We start from the raw sequence: 16,977 nt of genomic DNA on the forward strand, positions 1-16,977 counted from the left end.
TACCCTAGCGGCCCCGCCGGCTGACCGCTATGCTTTCGACTCCGCCCGCGGTCCCTTTAAGAAGCGGTACGCTTCCTTGTGCGCCTGCGCGGACCTCGCGGAGCCTCACGTCACTCGCTCTTCGCCCCCTCCCTTTTCCTGCCCCTTTGTCCCTTTTTCACCACTCACTCAAACATGACTGGAAAGCGCCTCGAATGCCGATTGGCTAAGCTTTGCGCGGGCTGGGGGAGCAGAGCGCCTGACCAATCGGAAGCCCCGCCACCCGCTCGGTTTGCCTTCGCCTTTAGATCGGCAGGCATGGCGGCCATTTAGCGGAAGAATTGGAGCGGCCATTCAGCCAATTAGGCCCCCCAATACGCGAGAGGGCGGGACAGGGCCAGCACGCATCAGAGAACGGTTTCCGGCCTCGCGCGCCCCCATTTTTTCCTTCTTCCTTTTCCTCCCCTCCCCGCCTTCTCGTCGGCTCGCCTGAGGTGAGGAGGCCGCGGAAGGCCGGGCGGCGGGGGCGGGCGGGCGTCGCGAAGCGCCTCTTCTGGCGGAGGGGGGGAGCTCGAGGTTCCGACCCCGGCTCTGCCTCGCTCCGTTCGGCCGGCTTCTGGAGAGCGCGGCGGGGCCCGGACGCTCCCCGGGGAGCGTGGGGACTGCGGCTCCGCCGGCCGCGATCGCAGGGCGCGCTGGGAATTGTAGTCCCCCGGAAGCGCCGGGGGGGAGCGGCGGTCCCGGGGGGGTGGGGTTGCGGGGCAAGCATCCCTCCCTGAACGGCGCCCGCGTTCTCTCTCTCGGCTTGTCGCCCGCAGGGAGCCGGCCCTCCGCCCCGGCCAAGCATGCAGGGCAACAAGGGCTTCGCCATGGAGAAGCAGAATCACACTTCGCGGAAGCCGCCGCCGCCGCCGCAGCACCACCAGCCGCCGCCACAGCAGCAGCAGCAGCAGGCCGCCCCCGCCAACGGGCAGCAGCTCAACAGCCAGAGTGAGTGGCCCGCCGGCGTGGATGGGCCAGCCGGCGGCCCCTTTGCAGGGAAGGCGCTCGGCCCCGGGACGCACCCGAAGGCCGGCGAAGCAGCGGGAACGGCCGTTTGGCGGCTGAGCGTCTCCGGCAGCATCTGCACAGTCGAGGCAGGCGCTGCCCGGGCTGCTGGCCGGGCCCAGTGCGGGGAGTCCGAACCGCTGCGGACCAAGGTGGCTTAGATTTCCCTCGCCTCCCACCCCAACAAGAAACCAGAGGCCGGATTGGGAGTCGGTTCCTGCCAGGCGCAGTTTCGCTCCTGTCCCTGAACGCGGCCTGGAGGAGCCGCTGGCTGCAAAAAGAAATCACGCTTCCTTGGCTGCTACTGCAAGTTGCTTTCTCTGGCTCGTCCTTCCCTTGGACTGATTTTGTTTATTGAATTTATATTGCCGCCTTAATAGGCCCATGGCGACTGGAGATGTCTTGGATGCCCCTTTTCTCACATATTAGGATTAGAATCTTTATCTCCATTTCAAGAATATATAGACTCCTTAAAGCTTTTTCTGAATCTAGGGTGGCCCTTCAGATTAGTTTACGAGTCACAGAATGGGTTAGCTAGTTTTTAAGCGATTTTATTATTAAGACATGATCTACAGGAGAGAGCTGGAAAACCTTCTCACTCGCATCCCCTTGTAAATAAACGTAGCTGCTCGAGATCTGATCTTGCAGTTGTTGTGGTCTGCAGTTGTTGCATTTGTAATCTTCCAATACATAACATGAAGGTTGCAATGGGAATTCTCTTTCTGGTTGCATGGAGAAGCAGGCATGGGTAGTTTTGGGTGGCTCTTTCCTGTGGCTGTAACCTGGAGGTGCTGTTAAGGTCCAGCCCATGGTATTCTGCAGTATGTTAATAGTCATCATTTGTTGCTCAATTTTGTAGAATGAATTTATATCTCCTTCTCCTCAGATGAAGGCCTGACGATTGACTTGAAGAATTTCCGAAAACCTGGGGAAAAGACCTTCACCCAAAGGAGTCGCCTCTTTGTGGGAAACCTGCCACCTGATATCACCGAGGAGGAAATGAGAAAGATGTTTGAAAAATATGGGAAAGCCGGTGAAGTCTTCATTCACAAGGACAAAGGCTTTGGCTTCATCAGGCTGGTGAGTGACCAGAGCCATTTCTTCTTGCTTGTCCCGGGGCTTTCGGGGGAGCTAAGCTGAATGAGTTTGAAGAGGATAACTGTTATTCTTTGAGCAGCCTGCAACCCACGTGTCGTGTTTTTGATGCAAGCAAATTTCAGGCTGTTGGCCCTCCAGAAGGTATTTATCGCCTCTGTTGCTGTCATTTATCGCCACTGTTTCTGCACAAAAGGTCTGAAAACGCTGGAGAATAGCCTCGGCGATCTGGCTGCTTGGGTCTTCTTTCTTGTGGGAAGGAGGCATATGTTGGGGCTTTTTCTGCATCTGGTTACTTACAAAGCAAAATCTTACATATTCAATTTGTACCTTACTTTAATCCACCTAACAATTGTTGGCTACAATGCAAATACTCTTGAGACTACCGTAATGCAGTTCTTCCAGAAGCACCTTTTATTTAGCCTGCCTGCACGTCTGTCTTGCCCTCAGGAAACGCGGACCCTGGCTGAGATTGCAAAGGTGGAGCTGGACAACATGCCTCTGCGTGGGAAGCAGCTGCGTGTGCGCTTCGCTTGCCACAGCGCATCACTGACTGTCAGGAACCTGCCACAGTTCGTGTCTAATGAGCTCCTGGAAGAGGCCTTTTCCATGTTTGGCCAAGTCGAGAGGGCTGTGGTCATTGTGGACGACAGAGGCCGGCCTTCCGGGAAAGGCATCGTGGAGTTCTCGGGAAAACCAGCTGCCAGAAAAGCTCTGGACAGATGCAGCGAGGGGTCCTTCTTGCTGACTACGTAAGCACGGGGAGGGACCCTCTGGGTCAGTTGGGTGGGCTTGCGGCCAGAGGGCTGATCTTCTGTGTTTGTGTTCGCAGTTGTAAATGGGATTGTGCAACTTTGGTGGTCCCTGTTGGGGAATTATCTTTGCCTCTGGTGAGTAGGGCTGACAAAGCGGAGAGGACATGCACACAGCAACTGCGTCCTCCTCTTTTAGAGATGCTCGTTTTTGAAAGGCGTTGCGGCCTAGAAGTGTGTGTGTGTATGCTCAGATCAGCTCCCTGGGAAGCTGACTCCTCTTTCCACAGAGGCTGCTTCTGAGATAAACCTCTGAGCAGCTGAAGAGAACGGTTGGCAAAGCAGGATCTTAGGGTCTGTACTGGGTAACTCGATGCTTCGATCCAAAGAATCGATTTTTCTGGTTGCTCCGCTGGCTTCAAGAAGCACCAGTTGCTATTAACTGTCAAAGAAAAAACCCTCCATTCTGGAAAGGGAATCATTAAGGGAATGTCTGATGCTCACGGTTGTTGCTAACTTTCTGGCTTTTGCCCCTGAGGTTGGCCTGTTTTCAAATTGTTCTTCAAGGTTCCCTCGGCCTGTGACAGTGGAGCCCATGGACCAGTATGATGATGAGGAAGGACTGCCGGAAAAGCTGGTCATCAAAAACCAGCAATACCACAAGTAGGTGCTGGGGAGAGACCAAGTGGCACCTTTGTGATGGAAGCAGGTGTCCTTAATGCCCGGCATGCACTCACGGAGGGAAATCCTTTGGGTTACGCTTACATTTGTCAAAGCAAGTGTGGAAATGGAATGATTGTCCACACTGCAGTTCGGGTGCCTTTAGTTGATGATATCAGCAGGTTGGATGCTGTGGAGCTGCAGGCTCTGCCGGCTGAGGAGGCCTCTGCTAGAGGGCTTGCAGTTCCTGAACGAATGGCTCTCGGCCTTCTGTCCCCGCAGGGAGCGTGAGCAGCCTCCCCGCTTTGCACAGCCCGGCTCCTTCGAATACGAGTATGCCATGCGCTGGAAGGCCTTAATCGAAATGGAGAAGCAGCAGCAAGAGCAAGTGGACCGCAACATCAAGGAGGCCCGGGAGAAGCTGGAGATGGAGATGGAGGCGGCTCGTCACGAGCACCAGGTCATGCTCATGCGTCAAGGTGGGTGCTGGAACTTACTGATACTGGCTGTGGGGGTCGCTTCTGGCAGCCCAGCCTGGATCCCAAACTCCTCCTCCTCCTTCCAGATTTGATGAGGCGCCAGGAGGAGCTCAGGCGCATGGAAGAGCTGCACAACCAGGAGGTGCAGAAGCGCAAACAGCTGGAACTCAGGTGAGCAGCGAATTGACAAAGGCCGCTCTGGTACAGCGAGAAGGTTGAAGATGGATTCCTAAAGAGAGCTGAAAAACCACCGTCATTCTTTAGCCAGGGAAGCTTCCCATGGAGCCCTTGGCTAAAGGTCTCCCAGCTAACTGATCTCTTGGTTAATTAATGCCCCCCCATGGTCCTTTGGGGGCTTAGTGGATGCAGCCTGCAAGGCTGAGACGCGGCCGAGGGGCCCAATCCGCAGGGAGGCTGCTGAAGCTGGGAGACCACTCCGGGCTTCTCTGGCAGGCAAGAAGAGGAGCGCCGGCGCCGGGAGGAGGAGATGAGGCGGCAGCAGGAGGAGATGATGAGGCGGCAGCAGGAGGGGTTCAAGGGCGCCTTCCCTGATGGGGTAAGGGAGGCTTTACGGGCAGAAACGGGAGGGAGGGAGGGAGGGAGACTTCAGGGGCAGCCAGTCACCTTGGGCTTGTCTGTCTGTTTCAGAGAGAGCCTCCCGATATGCGCATGGGGCAGATGGGGATGGGAGGTAAGTGGCAGAGATGCCCAGGCACGTGCGCACGCACACACGGTCGAGAGAGGCTGCCGGTCGGGGTCTCTGCCTGTAGCTGAGCTGGTGGGAGATGTGGGCAATGGGGCCGGGCTTGGGGAGACAACTAGGGGGTTGCTATGGTGGATTCTGAAGGGGGAGGGGGCTGAGCTGGGTCTCAGGAGGGGTCCCTGCTTTGCCTTTCAGGTGCAATAGGAATGAACAACAGGGGGGCCATGGGGGCACCAGTGTCCCTGCAGGACCCCCGCCTGCGACTGGCCCTGGACCAATGATCCCTGATGGAGCCATGGGAATGGTGAGGTTAACTGAGCTCTCGTCCGCGGGGCGGGGGGTGCTGAAGAGCTGAGAGGGGACAGAATTATGAGTTCTATTCAAGTCAGCTTTTCTTAGCTGTTGGGGGCGGGAGGGGGGTTGTCTAGCTGCTGCAACATTCAGAGCAAGGTCCCTTTGATAGCTTCCCTTTCTTAAGGGCATTAACTGGCTTTGGGATCCCCTTCGGGCCTTTTGTTCTGACAAACTTAAGGAGGGCTGGCAGCATAAACCTCCGAGCTTGGAGGAGGTTGAATCTCTTTCAGGAGCTGCTACTCTTAGAGGTGGGATGGGTTTTAGGATCCCAGCTGGGTTTTCTGTTTTAGGCAGGTCCTTTGAGAACAGGGATTCCCCTGGGAAGCTTTGAGACCTGCTTGAGGCCCCCTTGTGGGTCTCCATAAAGCAGGAAAGAGACCCCCCCGCCTTGAATCTCTGGGCCTCCGGTTGTTTCTGACCAAGATCTTTCCTTTCTCTCTGCACAAGACCCCTCCACCACCACCCGATCGCTTTGGACAGAGCGGGGCCATGGAAGGCCTGGGCACCATGGGAGGAAGCACACCGGGATTCAACCGGGGGGCTCCTGGGGGAGATTTTGGCCCTAACAAGCGTCGCCGGTATTAAGAGGAAAGGGTCCAGGGCCTGGCTCTCCTCTCAAGAAGACCCCTAGCTCCTTCTTGAGCCCCAGGAGTTTGGCCAAGGCAAGAGGCGTCTGGTCCCGTTTCTAAACGGTGCAGCTGACACCAGGAGGGTTGCATTCCTGCAAGCACGCAATGTGAACCTGGATCCCAGGAGGCTTTGGTAGCTGTGTAGTGTATGGGCCGAGCTAGGACCCCTGGCCCTCTTCCTCCCTTCCCATCCCCAAGCCCCTTGCCACAGGCTGTCCCTGGAGGCCACCAGCTCTCCCCCAGGCCTCGAAAAGGCCCTTCCGAGCACTGGGGCAAGGCCCGTGGTCCTGTACGTGGCTCCTCCACAAACGGCAGATCATGTGGGGTGGGGGGAGGGAATAGTTTTTTTAAACTTGTAGCTTTTTATTTTTTCCTCTGGACCATTTTTTCCCTTTCCTGTAGTCTTCTGGGGCAGCCAAGAGGGCTCAATAGTGGTGATGGTGCTGGGATGAATTATTCAGTGTTGTACCATTCTTTCTTTTTTATTGGTAGAAAAGTACAATCTATTGGACATAGTAAAACGCAAAAGAGTTTCTTGTTAAAAAAAAACCTCAGCTGAAGCAATTGTTTGTATAACCCTAACTTTACCCGTCTTGTGTAGAAGTAAATGTGTGAACCTGAGCTGTAATCGTCCACTAACAGGTTGAGTTTGTCTCAAGATTGTTACAGGAATGCATTATTATTAAAAGCGATTTTAAGACTTTTTCACCTTGTGTCCATCTCTGGTGTCTCCTGGGGTTCTGATTACCGGGTGGGGAATCTGGGAAATGGCCACAGGCTGTTCCTCCTTCCGAGGAGGGTCTCAGTCCCGGGACCCCCAGCCTCTTCCTGCTGCTGCTGCTGGGAAGGTGGTGATGGGCCATTCCTGGAGCTGTGCACCTCCAGATTCCCAGGGTACCTTTGCCCCCGAGGGCAGCTGGGAATTCTGGGAGTTGGCTGTTCTAACACCTGGAGCAGCGTGAGCCAAGAGACGCGGAGACTGAGCTGGGCAGCTAAGGTCACTCACTTTCTGGGGAAACAGCCCCCTGGAAGCCCCTTGGCTGGAGCCCCTTGGAGCAGATGTCTGGGGAGCCCCGTATAAACGGGGGGAGTTGTGCTGCAGTCAAGACATGGAGGAAGAGGCAGGCTCAGCCCTCCCCTCCTTGGACAATGGACTGGCAGGGGATTCCTGGCTGCCCAGAATAAGGAATAAGGAGTCTGCCGGTTGGCTGCTTCTCTTCCTGTTTGTCATGGGGGTGGGGGCTGCACCAGGCAAGGGGGAACAAGTAGCTCCACATCTGAGCGACAGCTGGAGGCAGCTCTACCCAGGCAGAGAGCAGAGGAGCCCCCCGGCCTGCCCCTCCCTCTGGTGAGTGGTGGAGCAGCTGCTGCCCTTTTCTGGGCTGCCTGAGGCCCCCTTCGCGGCCCTCGCTCCTAAAGATAGCTGAGCCGCCTGGTCCCTCCCGCCCAGACTCCGCGATGGCCTTGCTGTGCTACCGGAAAGGCTGCGGGCAGAGCTTTGACCCGGAGAGGAACAGCCAGGGTACGGGGCAGGGAGGGTGGCTGGCCCAGGAACGGCTGCAGCTGGGCCTTGTCTGCTGGGATGCATGGGGGAGGGGGTACACTTGTGGAGGGCTCCCTGACTCCTGCCTGCCAGGCAGTCCCCCCGTTGCTGATGTTCGGGAGGGGAGGGAGCAAATCCCCATGCGGGGGAGAGCTCTAGAAGGGGAAGGAGCTGCAGGCCCACAACTGGGAGTGGGGCTTCCCCCCACCTGCCTTTGAGCCGGGAATTGATCAGGAGCGCCAGTCTTGGAAAAGGGAAGAGCCAGGGAATGGACAAGATGGAAGGATGGGGGGGCAAATGAAGCTGCTTGCTGGAAGAAAACCAACCTCCCTCCCTCCCTCCCTCAGATGCCTGCCTCCACCACCCAGGCTTCCCCATCTTCCATGATGCCTTGAAGGTGAGGGGTCCAACTGCACAGGGCAGGTGGGGGCTCAACCGGGTTTCCCTGCAGTCAGCCATGGATGGAACTGCAGCAGTGGGGCAGGGAGGGTCCAGAAGGACGAGGGCCGTTGTACAGGTTGACCTCCCCATTGAGTGGAGGATCTACTGCTCTGCCCCCCTCCCTCCATGTCAAGGCACCCGTTCTGCCCCTATTGCTCCTGCCCTCCCCCCACCCCCAGGCAGGAAGGCAGTGTGTAGATAGGAGGACGGCAACACCGCTGCGGATGGCACTTGCTCCCTCTTCTTCTAGGGCTGGTCTTGCTGCAAGAAACGGACGACCGACTTCTCTGAATTCCTCTCCATAAAGGTAGCTGGTGCTTAGGTGCTGGGGGGTGCCGGGTGCCCATCCTGTCAGATGGACGAGGGCTGCCATCCTCGTAGCTTTGGCTGCACAGCCACAGTTGCCTTTCTCAGCCGTTCTGCTTCCAGTGGCCTTTTGCCTAACATCACACCCTTCCCCATCTGGGAAAGGTGGAGTAAGGGGGGAGGGTGACAGCAGGGCATGGCAGGAGGGTCCCGTTGCCATCCAAACTCCAGCCTCCGCTAGAGGTCTGCAGTTCAGTGTCTCCCTTGCAAACTGCATCCTCCAAAGGCGCGTTTTGTAAGGCTGGCAGGCCAGGCAGGCCCTTGAAATAACGAAGAACCGTCTCCCTCCAAAGGGCTGCACAAAAGGCTACCACAGCCACGAGAAGCCCCCGGAGCCGGAGGAAGCCCCACCCAAGGCCAAGCCATGCACTGCAGACCTTGTTCCGGAGCCCAAGTCCGCTGAGGTGCTGCAGCGGGAGAGGCCCAGGTGAGGAGGTTCTTATCAAGGTCAGAAGCCTGACGGGGCCAACAGCTTTGGGCTGGGGTAAGGAAGCAGCCAAGACCTCCCTTTCACAGGTATATTTCCTCTGCACGAGGAGGCTCCATTTATCTGCTTCCCTTCCCATCTGTGCATCATGCGCTGTAGGAACTGGTCCATGTGGCGGGCATGGCAGAAGGAGTTACACCCCTTTTGCCTAACTTGACATAAACTGGCTCCTCCGCGCCCACATTCTGCCCTCTCTTTGGCCTCCAGTTCCGACGAGCCCAAGCAGCCATTGCTGGTGAAGGTGGCCCCGGCGCTGCAGCAAGTCCTGGAGAAGCTGGACACATCCACGGCCACGCAGCCTGCCCCGCACGGCTCGGCCAGCCCCGGTGGGAAACCCTATGGGGCTTGCTGGGGGGAAGACGAAGCCAGTGTGGGGGCAGGCAGCTGAGCTGCTAAGTGGCCACTCTCTTCCCACTGACTGGGGAGTACAAGTGCCCCAGGTGGCCCCACTGTGCCTCTGTGCGGCCGTGGGAAGCTGTGCGGGGAACCAGGGGAGACCGCTGGAAGCTGCAGCCCTCCAAACCTGCCTTGGGAAGGTCCCGAGCCTCTGGCCAGTCGGTAGAGGCTGTGGGGCAGGGCAGGGTCCCTCGCAAGCAGGGGTGGTTGATCCTGGGGGCAGCTGCAGTTCTGCGCTCCAGCAGACTTGCAAGGCCCCAATTGCTCTTTTCTGGTTGCCTCGCAGGGGGCAGCTCAGAGACAAGCACCGGCACGGCCTGCAAAAATGCTGGCTGCCATGTGGTGAGTTGCCATTGGGCTGCTTGGCTTCTAACCTCCCCTTTGGGCGCAGCCTTGGCTGGTGCGGAAACAGCCTGCCTGCCCACTGCAGGAGAGAGAGAGAAGTTGGGGAGCGCTGGGCCAAAAGAGCCGGGGGGAGGGGGCTGGCAGCTGCGGGCGGCCTCTTCCTGACCACTTGAACGATCCTTCCTTTCTCCTGCCCGGCTCCCCTTGCAGACTTTCCAGCAGGAGGAGAGCAAGACGGAAACCTGCCTGTTCCACCCAGGGGTGCCCGTCTTCCACGAGGGGTGAGCATCACGGGCCTCTAGGATGCCCTTCCTCCCCAAAGTCCCTGCCTTCGGCTGTGATGGCCACGGGGGTGTCTGCCATGGGACCCAGCCTCTTCCACCACCACCCTCCTGCCCCTCCATGTTGGCCCATCTGGACGGCTCCTCCAGCTGTAGCTCTCCCCCCAAGAGCTGCCTGCGACTCCCAGGGGGCAGAAGAGGCTGCCTGCAGTTCTTGCCGTCTTAATCACTGTCGCCGTCGAGGGGAGGCTTCTCCCGCCTATTGTGAGCCATCTGGAACCGCAGCGGGGGGGGAGGGATTCCTATCCTAACTACTCAAATAAGTAGCTGCCCCAGCTCTCTGCTTCTCTCCCCTCCGGCCGGGATCCATTCAGCATGAAATACTGGAGCTGCTGTGGAATCAAAACCACGGATTTTGCCGCATTCCTGGAGCAGAAGGGCTGCAGCAGAGGGAAGCACACCTGGGTGCCCAGGCAGGTGAGGGTCTTGTGCCCAGCCCCAGCCCTGTCTGTGGCCCGGTCTGCAGCCAGAGGGAAGCGGGAGGCCACTCTGCCCGGACAGCAAGGGGTGGGACCAGCCTTGCTGCCAAGTATGTTTGGCAGACCTGCAAAGTAGGGGCTTTAAAGTGTGTGTGGGGGGTGGGTGGGGACTTCTTGCCAGCAAAGCTCTTTTGGATCCCAGAAAAGCAGCCTCCTTCAGCATCCTCTGCTCTCCCTCCCTTGGCACCACCTTCTAGCAACGGGGTCTCCCTGGAGCAGAGCAGGAGGCACAGAGGAAAGGGGGTGCCCTTGGACAGCCTAGAAGGGGGGAAATGGGCTGATGCTCCCCCTGTCCCATTTGAGGTCCCCGCGGAGGCTTTCTGCCTGCTGGGGGTCCTGCAAGGGGGCTGCAGTCCGGAAGGCCCCCGTCCTCTGAATTGGGGCTTCCTGCACAAGAGGGGGCAGCAATGCTGACTGGCTGGTTTTCTGTGCCACACAGGAGGGCAAGAAGCTGGTCTCTTGTCGGCAGGACTGGCACCAGACCAGCAGCCAAGTGGTGGTGACGCTCTATGCCAGGACCCCCCTGCCCCACCTCAGCTCCATCCAGGCCAACCGCACTGGGGTAAGGAGGGGGGGCGAGGGCACAGCTGCTTCTCAGAGGCGGCCTGCTAGGCGCTGCGATCATCCCCCCTCTTGCAGGACAGGACGGGCAGAGGTCCTGGGGCTGAGGGGGTTTCCTCTTGTCTTGCAGCTGGACATCCAGGTAGCCTTTGAGGGAGAGAAGTTCTTCCAGGCCCAGCTGGATCTCTGGGGGGTAGGTTTGGCTCGCGTGGCTGGCTTTCTTCTTTTGAGAACACCCCCCCCCCCCGGACTCCCACTGATCTCTTCCTTCCATTGCTCGCATGAAAAGGCTGGGCGTGTGTATGAGGTCCTCCATTTGTGAGGCTCCAGGGCCCTTTCCCACCCTCATAGTGCCAGGACAGACATTGGGGGTGGGGGGCTGCCTGATCCAGCTGGCTTTCCTGCTGGCTCTCTCCTTCTAGGTCATCAGCATGGAGAAGAGCTTCGCCAGCCTGTTGCCTTCCAAGGTGGAAATCGCCCTGAGGAAAGCGAGCCCCGTTGCCTGGGCTAGGCTGGAGCAGCCGCAGAGCGGAGCCGAGGCCCTTCGGCCACTGCCCCGGGAGGAGGCCGCCACAGGCAGCTCCCCAGACGACCCCCTGCAGGAGTCAGACGACAGCCTGGGCTGGTCTGAGGACGAGGACTGAGGGGGCCGGGCTGGCTCTGGGCTGCAGGAGCAGGACCACCTTGGAGACCCCCCCGTCTTGTCCTGAAATAAAAGCAGCTTCTTTCAATGGGAGGAAGTCACAGGCCTCCGGCTAGTGAGTGTGCCCATGAGTGGTGTGTGTGTGTGTGTGTGTGTGTGCATGCGCAGGGAGATGTATACTGTGCAGACGCTACCTCCTGTCTTCTCTAGAGCTTTATGCAGCCATGCTCTTCATCAGACTTCTTTCCCAATACAAACTGGTGATGACTGGGGCCACAGCCAGCCATGGGCTGCCCTGCTGTGTGCAAGCCCTCCTCCAATGTGTGCAGCAGCCAGGTGGGAAGGGAACGCTTCCCCATCCCCTGGGCATCCAGGTATGCAAGCAAGGTCTCCACTGTCCATTAAGCCAAAGAACCAGAATAATTCTGCTGGCTGCTTTTCAAAGAAAGGCGTCTTCTGAAAAGGCACCAGCAGCCTGGAAGATGTATGCCCTTCTCTCCAAGTCGGGAAGGAAGAGGCTCAGCTGGAAACCAGCAAATTTCCTCCTCTTTGCAGGAATCTCCCGCTGCTGCTGCTGCTTGGGTACCGCTGGGGTCGCTTGGAACCCCAGCCCCACAGTCTGCCAGCCTCTCCTCGGGCACCAGGGGTTTCTGCCACTTTCCCGGCTCCGGTGCAGACGCTCTCGGAGCGGTCCTTGTGCCAGGAGGGCACAGCTGTCCCTGCTGCAAGGCGACACGAAGCCTGCGGCCGCTCCAGTACCGCTTGCAGGGCTGCCATGAGGGCGAGGAGCGGGGCTCCCTCACTGGGCAAGGGCACCGGGCGCAAATGCAGCCTCCCGGCCGTCTCCTTGGAATTCAACGCGGCCTTTGGGGCTTTGGCTGTCCTTTCGCTCGAACCCTCCTGCCCAAAGCAGCCTCGCCTGACACCCGCGAGAGGAGGGGGCGCCCGTCCGCCCCCGCGAGGCCGGCGATAGGCTCCAATCCGCCGGCGGGCAGGCAGGCAGGGCGACGTTTCTCTCTGCCAGAGGCCAAGGCGGCGGCATCGCAGGGACGCCGGGTCGGAGAGGGCCGCGCACGGAGCCCCCGAGCATCAACGCCGCGTGAGCCCAAACCTTCCGCAGCGGACAGGCCCCGCGGCCACCTGCAGGCGGGGCGCGCGAGCCCAGGAAGGGCAGGCTTAGCGGCCACCGTAGAGGAACTACGCTTCCCGGCAGGCCCGGGCGAGCCGCGCCATTGGCCTTTCCCCTCGAAGGGGCGGGGCGTGAGGCCGCATGCGCAGTGCCTGGGCCGGGAGCGGGGGCGCGGTTTCCCACAGCCGCTTCCAGCTCGACTTTGGCCGGCGGCGGCTGCGCGGGGGTGCCCGGAAGGCAGCGAGGGAGGCGCGCGCGGCACGCAGGTAAGCCCGGCGGGACCCCGGCCCTCCGCCGGCAGCCGCCTCTTCCGGGTCCGCGGCGGCTTTCAGGCAGGCGGCCGGCCGGCCGGAGGGCGCAGCTCGGCCTCGGCTCGCCTGGGACGGAGGGCCCTCCGCCCGCCCGCCTCCCGGAAGCGGCCTCGGCCCGGGCCAGCCTTTCGGGTGCCGGCGCTGCGTGGTGGATGAGCGTCCCGTCCGCGAGAGGGAAGCGGGGCCCCTCCCCGGACTGCGAGGCCCCCGGGGGCGGAAAGGGCGCCGGGCCCGTTGCCGAGAGGAGAAGGGAGGCTGCTTGGCGGAGGCCGGTCCTGCGGGGCTGACCTTCCCCGCCGGCTGCCGCTGGGCGGATGGGCGGCAGCTGCAAAGCGATAAGGAGCCCGGGGACCCGGGCCGGCTTCCTCCTCTAAGGACGCCCTCCTAGCCTCCTCGTCCGCTTGGAACCGGGCTGGGCGTGAGCCGTGGCTTCTGCTTCGGAGCCCCGAGCCGCTATTCGTCCCTCCACGGTTAGCAGAAGGGAGCGGAGTCGCCGCGGGTTTTCTCCGTCCCTCGAGGGGGAAATTAGCATTGGCGGGAGGATTGGGAAGGAAGGTCGCCAAGGGACTCCCTGCCCGGTTGGGCCATCCTGGCTCTTTGGGACCTGAGATCTTCGCCCCCGCTTTTGTGCCTGGCAAGAACCGGAGAGTTGAGAAGCAAGGGGCACCTCCTGAAGAAAGGCCCGGCAAGCCCTTGCTTGTTTGAGCTGCTTTGGCAACCCCCACTTGGAAGCGCAAAGGGGCCGGGTCCCCCTGGCGAGGAGGGAGGGCTTGGCTGTCTGCTGGGAAGAGCTGGGAGTCGGCTCCTTTCAGGGACTACAAGGGCCTCGCAAGGTAGACTTTCTGTCCACAAGCCCAATTGTGCAATAACTTGCGCTTAGCTTTTTGTGCTGGTTCTCTCTTTCTTAGCCGAAGGCCTCTGCGGGTAGCACCAAACGGTTCTGAGCTTCCACCATCCATGCTCTAAACCTTTCTTGCCTCCGGCTGCTGGAATAGATCATGCTGCATCATGCTGGAGCAGCAAACTGTCGAATGCCATCAAGTAGAAGGTTTTCGAGACTAGTTGTCTCTGTACCTCTTGGAAGGAGCCTGACCTGCTGCTCTCTAGTTCTGTAGGCCCAGCCTTCTTCGGGAAGAATTTTCTTTCCGGTGCCCCTGCAAATGCAAATGTTCCCTTTCTGATGGTGATGCTGCTGGCGGGAGACAGGTGAAGCCGCCCTTTTCTCCTGCCCCACAGCAAAGAAGCTGTCCAGCCCCAGTGACCCTTTCTGGCCGTCTCCAGGTGGTTCTTTGTTCAGAAAGGATCTCCTTCCATGAATTGCCTTCCCTCTAATTCAGTGGCCCCCAACCGTTTGGACACCGGGACCGCTTCTGCGGAGAGAGGCTTTTCCATGGACCCCAAGGGGCCTGCATCCCGTGGACAGGGCTTAATTGGTGTGCACGGCCCGGCTTTTGGCATGCCACAGACCAGGCTTTGGGGACCCCTGCTCTAATTTGTATCTCTGTTTGCAGGGGACTCTTGCAAGCCAAAGAATGCAGACCATAAAGTGCGTGGTGGTCGGAGACGGTGCCGTGGGGAAGACTTGCCTGCTCATCAGCTACACCACCAATGCCTTCCCGGAGGAGTACATCCCCACCGTCTTTGATAACTACAGTGCTCAGATGACGGTGGACGGGCGGATGGTCAGCCTTAACCTCTGGGACACGGCTGGACAAGAGGAATATGACCGTCTGCGCACCCTCTCCTACCCACAGACCAACGTCTTTGTGATCTGCTTTTCCATCGGCAGCCCCTCCTCTTATGCCAACGTGCGACACAAATGGCATCCTGAGGTCTCCCACCACTGTCCCAATGTGCCAATCCTTCTGGTGGGCACCAAGAGGGACCTGCGGAGTAATGCAGAGGCCGTGAAAAAGCTGAAGGAGCAAAGCCTGGGCCCTACCACCCCCCAGCAGGGTACTTCGCTAGCCAAACAAATCGGGGCAGTCAAATACTTGGAGTGTTCAGCATTGAACCAGGAAGGGGTAAGGGAAGTATTCGCAGAAGCCGTGCGCGCCGTTCTCTATCCAGTGACCAAGAAGAACTCCAAGAAGTGCCTGCTGTTGTAGTCGGCAAGGCGAGGGCAGCGCAGACTGAAGGCGTGGGGTGTTTGCGGTCCATCTCCTTAACTAATGGCCTCTTGCACTAATGGCTTTAAAGAGAACTTTCTTCCAGCAAGTCCTCTTGCAGTCCAGCTGCCACTTTGAGCCAACAGAAATGAACGTATTGGCTCTAGCCTTAAGAATCGGCCTCCGGGCGAACTCTCCGTGTGTCCCTACGTAACTCTCCTCCTCTTCTGTGGAGGAGTCCAAAGCGAGGGAGTGCCTTCAAAGCCAAGGGTTCTCTGCCCAAGAGAGAGAGTCTTTTCGGAAGGAGGCCTTGATCTGCTTTCCTTTGACACCAGCGTTGCTTCCTTTCCAGCCGCATGGAGAGCAGGGCTGTGCCTTTCCAGTAGCAGAATCGGTCTGTCACAGTTTTCAAAAGCACCATACAATTTTTAAAACCTCTCCATTATTGCAGGCAGGCAGACATGCCAACAGGCCTTGCAAACTGAGCGATGAGCAACCCCCGGAGGGTCTTTATGAAATCAAAGAATCAGGCTGGGTTCTTTGTGGAACAGCTCTGGGATCTGGCATTAGGTATTCGGCTTTCAAGGCTTGGAAAGCTGAGCTTCTGTTTCCACATTGTGCCCTTCCTTACACCCACACACCCACACAGGCCTAGATTAACTGTGCTGGCGGACATCAGGCACTCTGATGGTTTTTCTGCACTGGCATTTTTCTTGGCTTAAATGCCACAATTACCCTTCGGGATTATGATTGAGTTTCAGGGTAAGAAATTGCCTGCTATGCAGGATAAGGTCTTGGCCATCAAACCTTTTAAAAGCTGTGCTGCTTCAAAGCAGCCATTTTGTGTGCCTTCTGTTCTCCTTTTTCCCTTGCAGATAAAACTCAACTACTTTTAAACATTCAGGCGTGAGTGCTAATAAACTGATGCACTAATTTAGTAGAAGCTTAAATCTTTCTAGGCCACCTGGTCCCCATAGAGATGCATATGAGTCTAACATTGCCTGAAATACTAACTGCTTTCTTTAGAATGAATTATGCAACTTTTCTTCTTGAAACACACATTTCTTAGCATCATGCAATTTGTTTCTTTTTGCAACAGTAAGAAACTCTTGATTGTGTCCATCATTGGGCATCTTCAGCTGATTAAGGAAAGCCGGATGCTTGACAGCATCTCCTGGATAAAATGCTTTGAGCAGCCTCTCTTTAGGAAGAATGCTGAGATGTAATACTCTGTTCCCAACCCCTCTTCCAAATAACCACGTTCTTATTCTGCCTGCGATCCTGATCTGCACTGGTGACCAGGAAATTTTGCCTGAATGTGGAATGGTGATACTTGGGAGCTGTCCTCTTTGCATGGATGCTGATGTCGCAGCGAGATTGGTGATTTAGCCCAGGAGCAAATCCGGTGTAGTTCTCATTCTCGTCACGCAAATCTCACTCGATTGCTTTAACGTTGGCCATGCTGCAGTCTCCTTTTTCCCTTTGCCCAGCTGAGATTCTGGGCTGGAACTTTTGCCCTACATCTGACCATCCTCAGGGTATGTAGCAATAACTGTTTCCAACCAGGTTGTGATGTTACATGAGAGTTTGGTCTCCCTGGCACTGCCAAACGTCTTCTGAATGGTGTTCCAAGCTTCCTCCTGCCTGAGCCTGATGATGTGGGACCGGACTCTCCCTGGGGAAAGAGGCTTCTCCAGGCAGAGCTGGGCTGGTTCAAATGACGGTTGAGGTTCAGGGAGTGGACGGCCTCATCGTGGTACTTCCAACATACACTGGCAACTGATTTTATGGTTTAAAGTACATTTGTACGGCAACTAACAGAGTTATTTTTAAATTATGCTGAATGAAATTGTAATAAAGCAGTTTCTTGGTTCTTTTGCTGCTGCTCTTTATTATGGGAGAGGGCAGGATGAGTAGGGGTGCTCTTTTAGCGCAATCCTTCTGGAGCCCCGGGTTCTGGCTGGACTCTCAACCGTGGCTCTCAGCCTCTGGGTTCCGCAGCCGTGCTGGGGGGGGGTGGGGGTGGGGTGCTGGAGGGATCACGTCAGCCCCCATCAGTCCAGTGTGGGGTGTGGCTTACATTCAAGCGGAGGATCACTTGTATATGAGCCAGCCGTGTGCTGCAGCTG

At 58.0% G+C, this 16,977-nt stretch overlaps 3 protein-coding genes across 4 annotated transcripts; all 3 read left to right on the plus strand.

Annotated features, from left to right (window-relative positions):
• Positions 1-291: 291 nt before the first annotated feature.
• Positions 292-6,406, plus strand: NONO (non-POU domain containing octamer binding). Its single transcript, XM_026684261.2, is given in 12 exon segments — positions 292-473; positions 798-969; positions 1,913-2,106; positions 2,572-2,873; positions 3,441-3,536; positions 3,816-4,012; positions 4,099-4,183; positions 4,466-4,568; positions 4,661-4,703; positions 4,911-4,942; positions 4,945-5,019; positions 5,517-6,406. Coding segments are annotated over 11 exon segments (1,410 nt in total). The 5' UTR covers positions 292-473; positions 798-824; the 3' UTR covers positions 5,655-6,406.
• A 634-nt stretch (positions 6,407-7,040) lies between these two features.
• Positions 7,041-11,415, plus strand: ITGB1BP2 (integrin subunit beta 1 binding protein 2). Of its 2 annotated transcripts, XM_026684262.2 has the most exons (11): positions 7,041-7,220; positions 7,589-7,638; positions 7,933-7,989; positions 8,342-8,475; positions 8,743-8,861; positions 9,218-9,273; positions 9,487-9,557; positions 9,932-10,034; positions 10,536-10,658; positions 10,788-10,850; positions 11,080-11,415. In XM_026684262.2, exons 1-11 carry the CDS (start codon positions 7,157-7,159, stop codon positions 11,299-11,301), a joined length of 1,062 nt encoding a protein of 353 aa, XP_026540047.1. In that variant the 5' UTR covers positions 7,041-7,156; the 3' UTR covers positions 11,302-11,415. The 2 variants fall into 2 exon arrangements, with proteins under 2 accessions (XP_026540047.1, XP_087828433.1); XM_087972307.1 differs by lacking the exon at positions 7,933-7,989 and having other exon boundaries at positions 7,083-7,220.
• A 1,053-nt stretch (positions 11,416-12,468) lies between these two features.
• Positions 12,469-16,721, plus strand: LOC113423045 (rho-related GTP-binding protein RhoG-like). The gene is made up of 2 exons (XM_026684263.2): positions 12,469-12,695; positions 14,252-16,721. Exon 2 carries the CDS (start codon positions 14,273-14,275, stop codon positions 14,846-14,848), a length of 576 nt encoding a protein of 191 aa, XP_026540048.1. The 5' UTR covers positions 12,469-12,695; positions 14,252-14,272; the 3' UTR covers positions 14,849-16,721.
• The last annotated feature ends 256 nt before the right edge of the window (positions 16,722-16,977 follow it).

This window comes from Notechis scutatus, chromosome 10 (assembly GCF_049901735.1).
Source record: "Notechis scutatus isolate UNSWTSFEM ecotype Mainland chromosome 10, rNotScu1.2, whole genome shotgun sequence".
NCBI lineage: Eukaryota > Metazoa > Chordata > Lepidosauria > Squamata > Elapidae > Notechis > Notechis scutatus.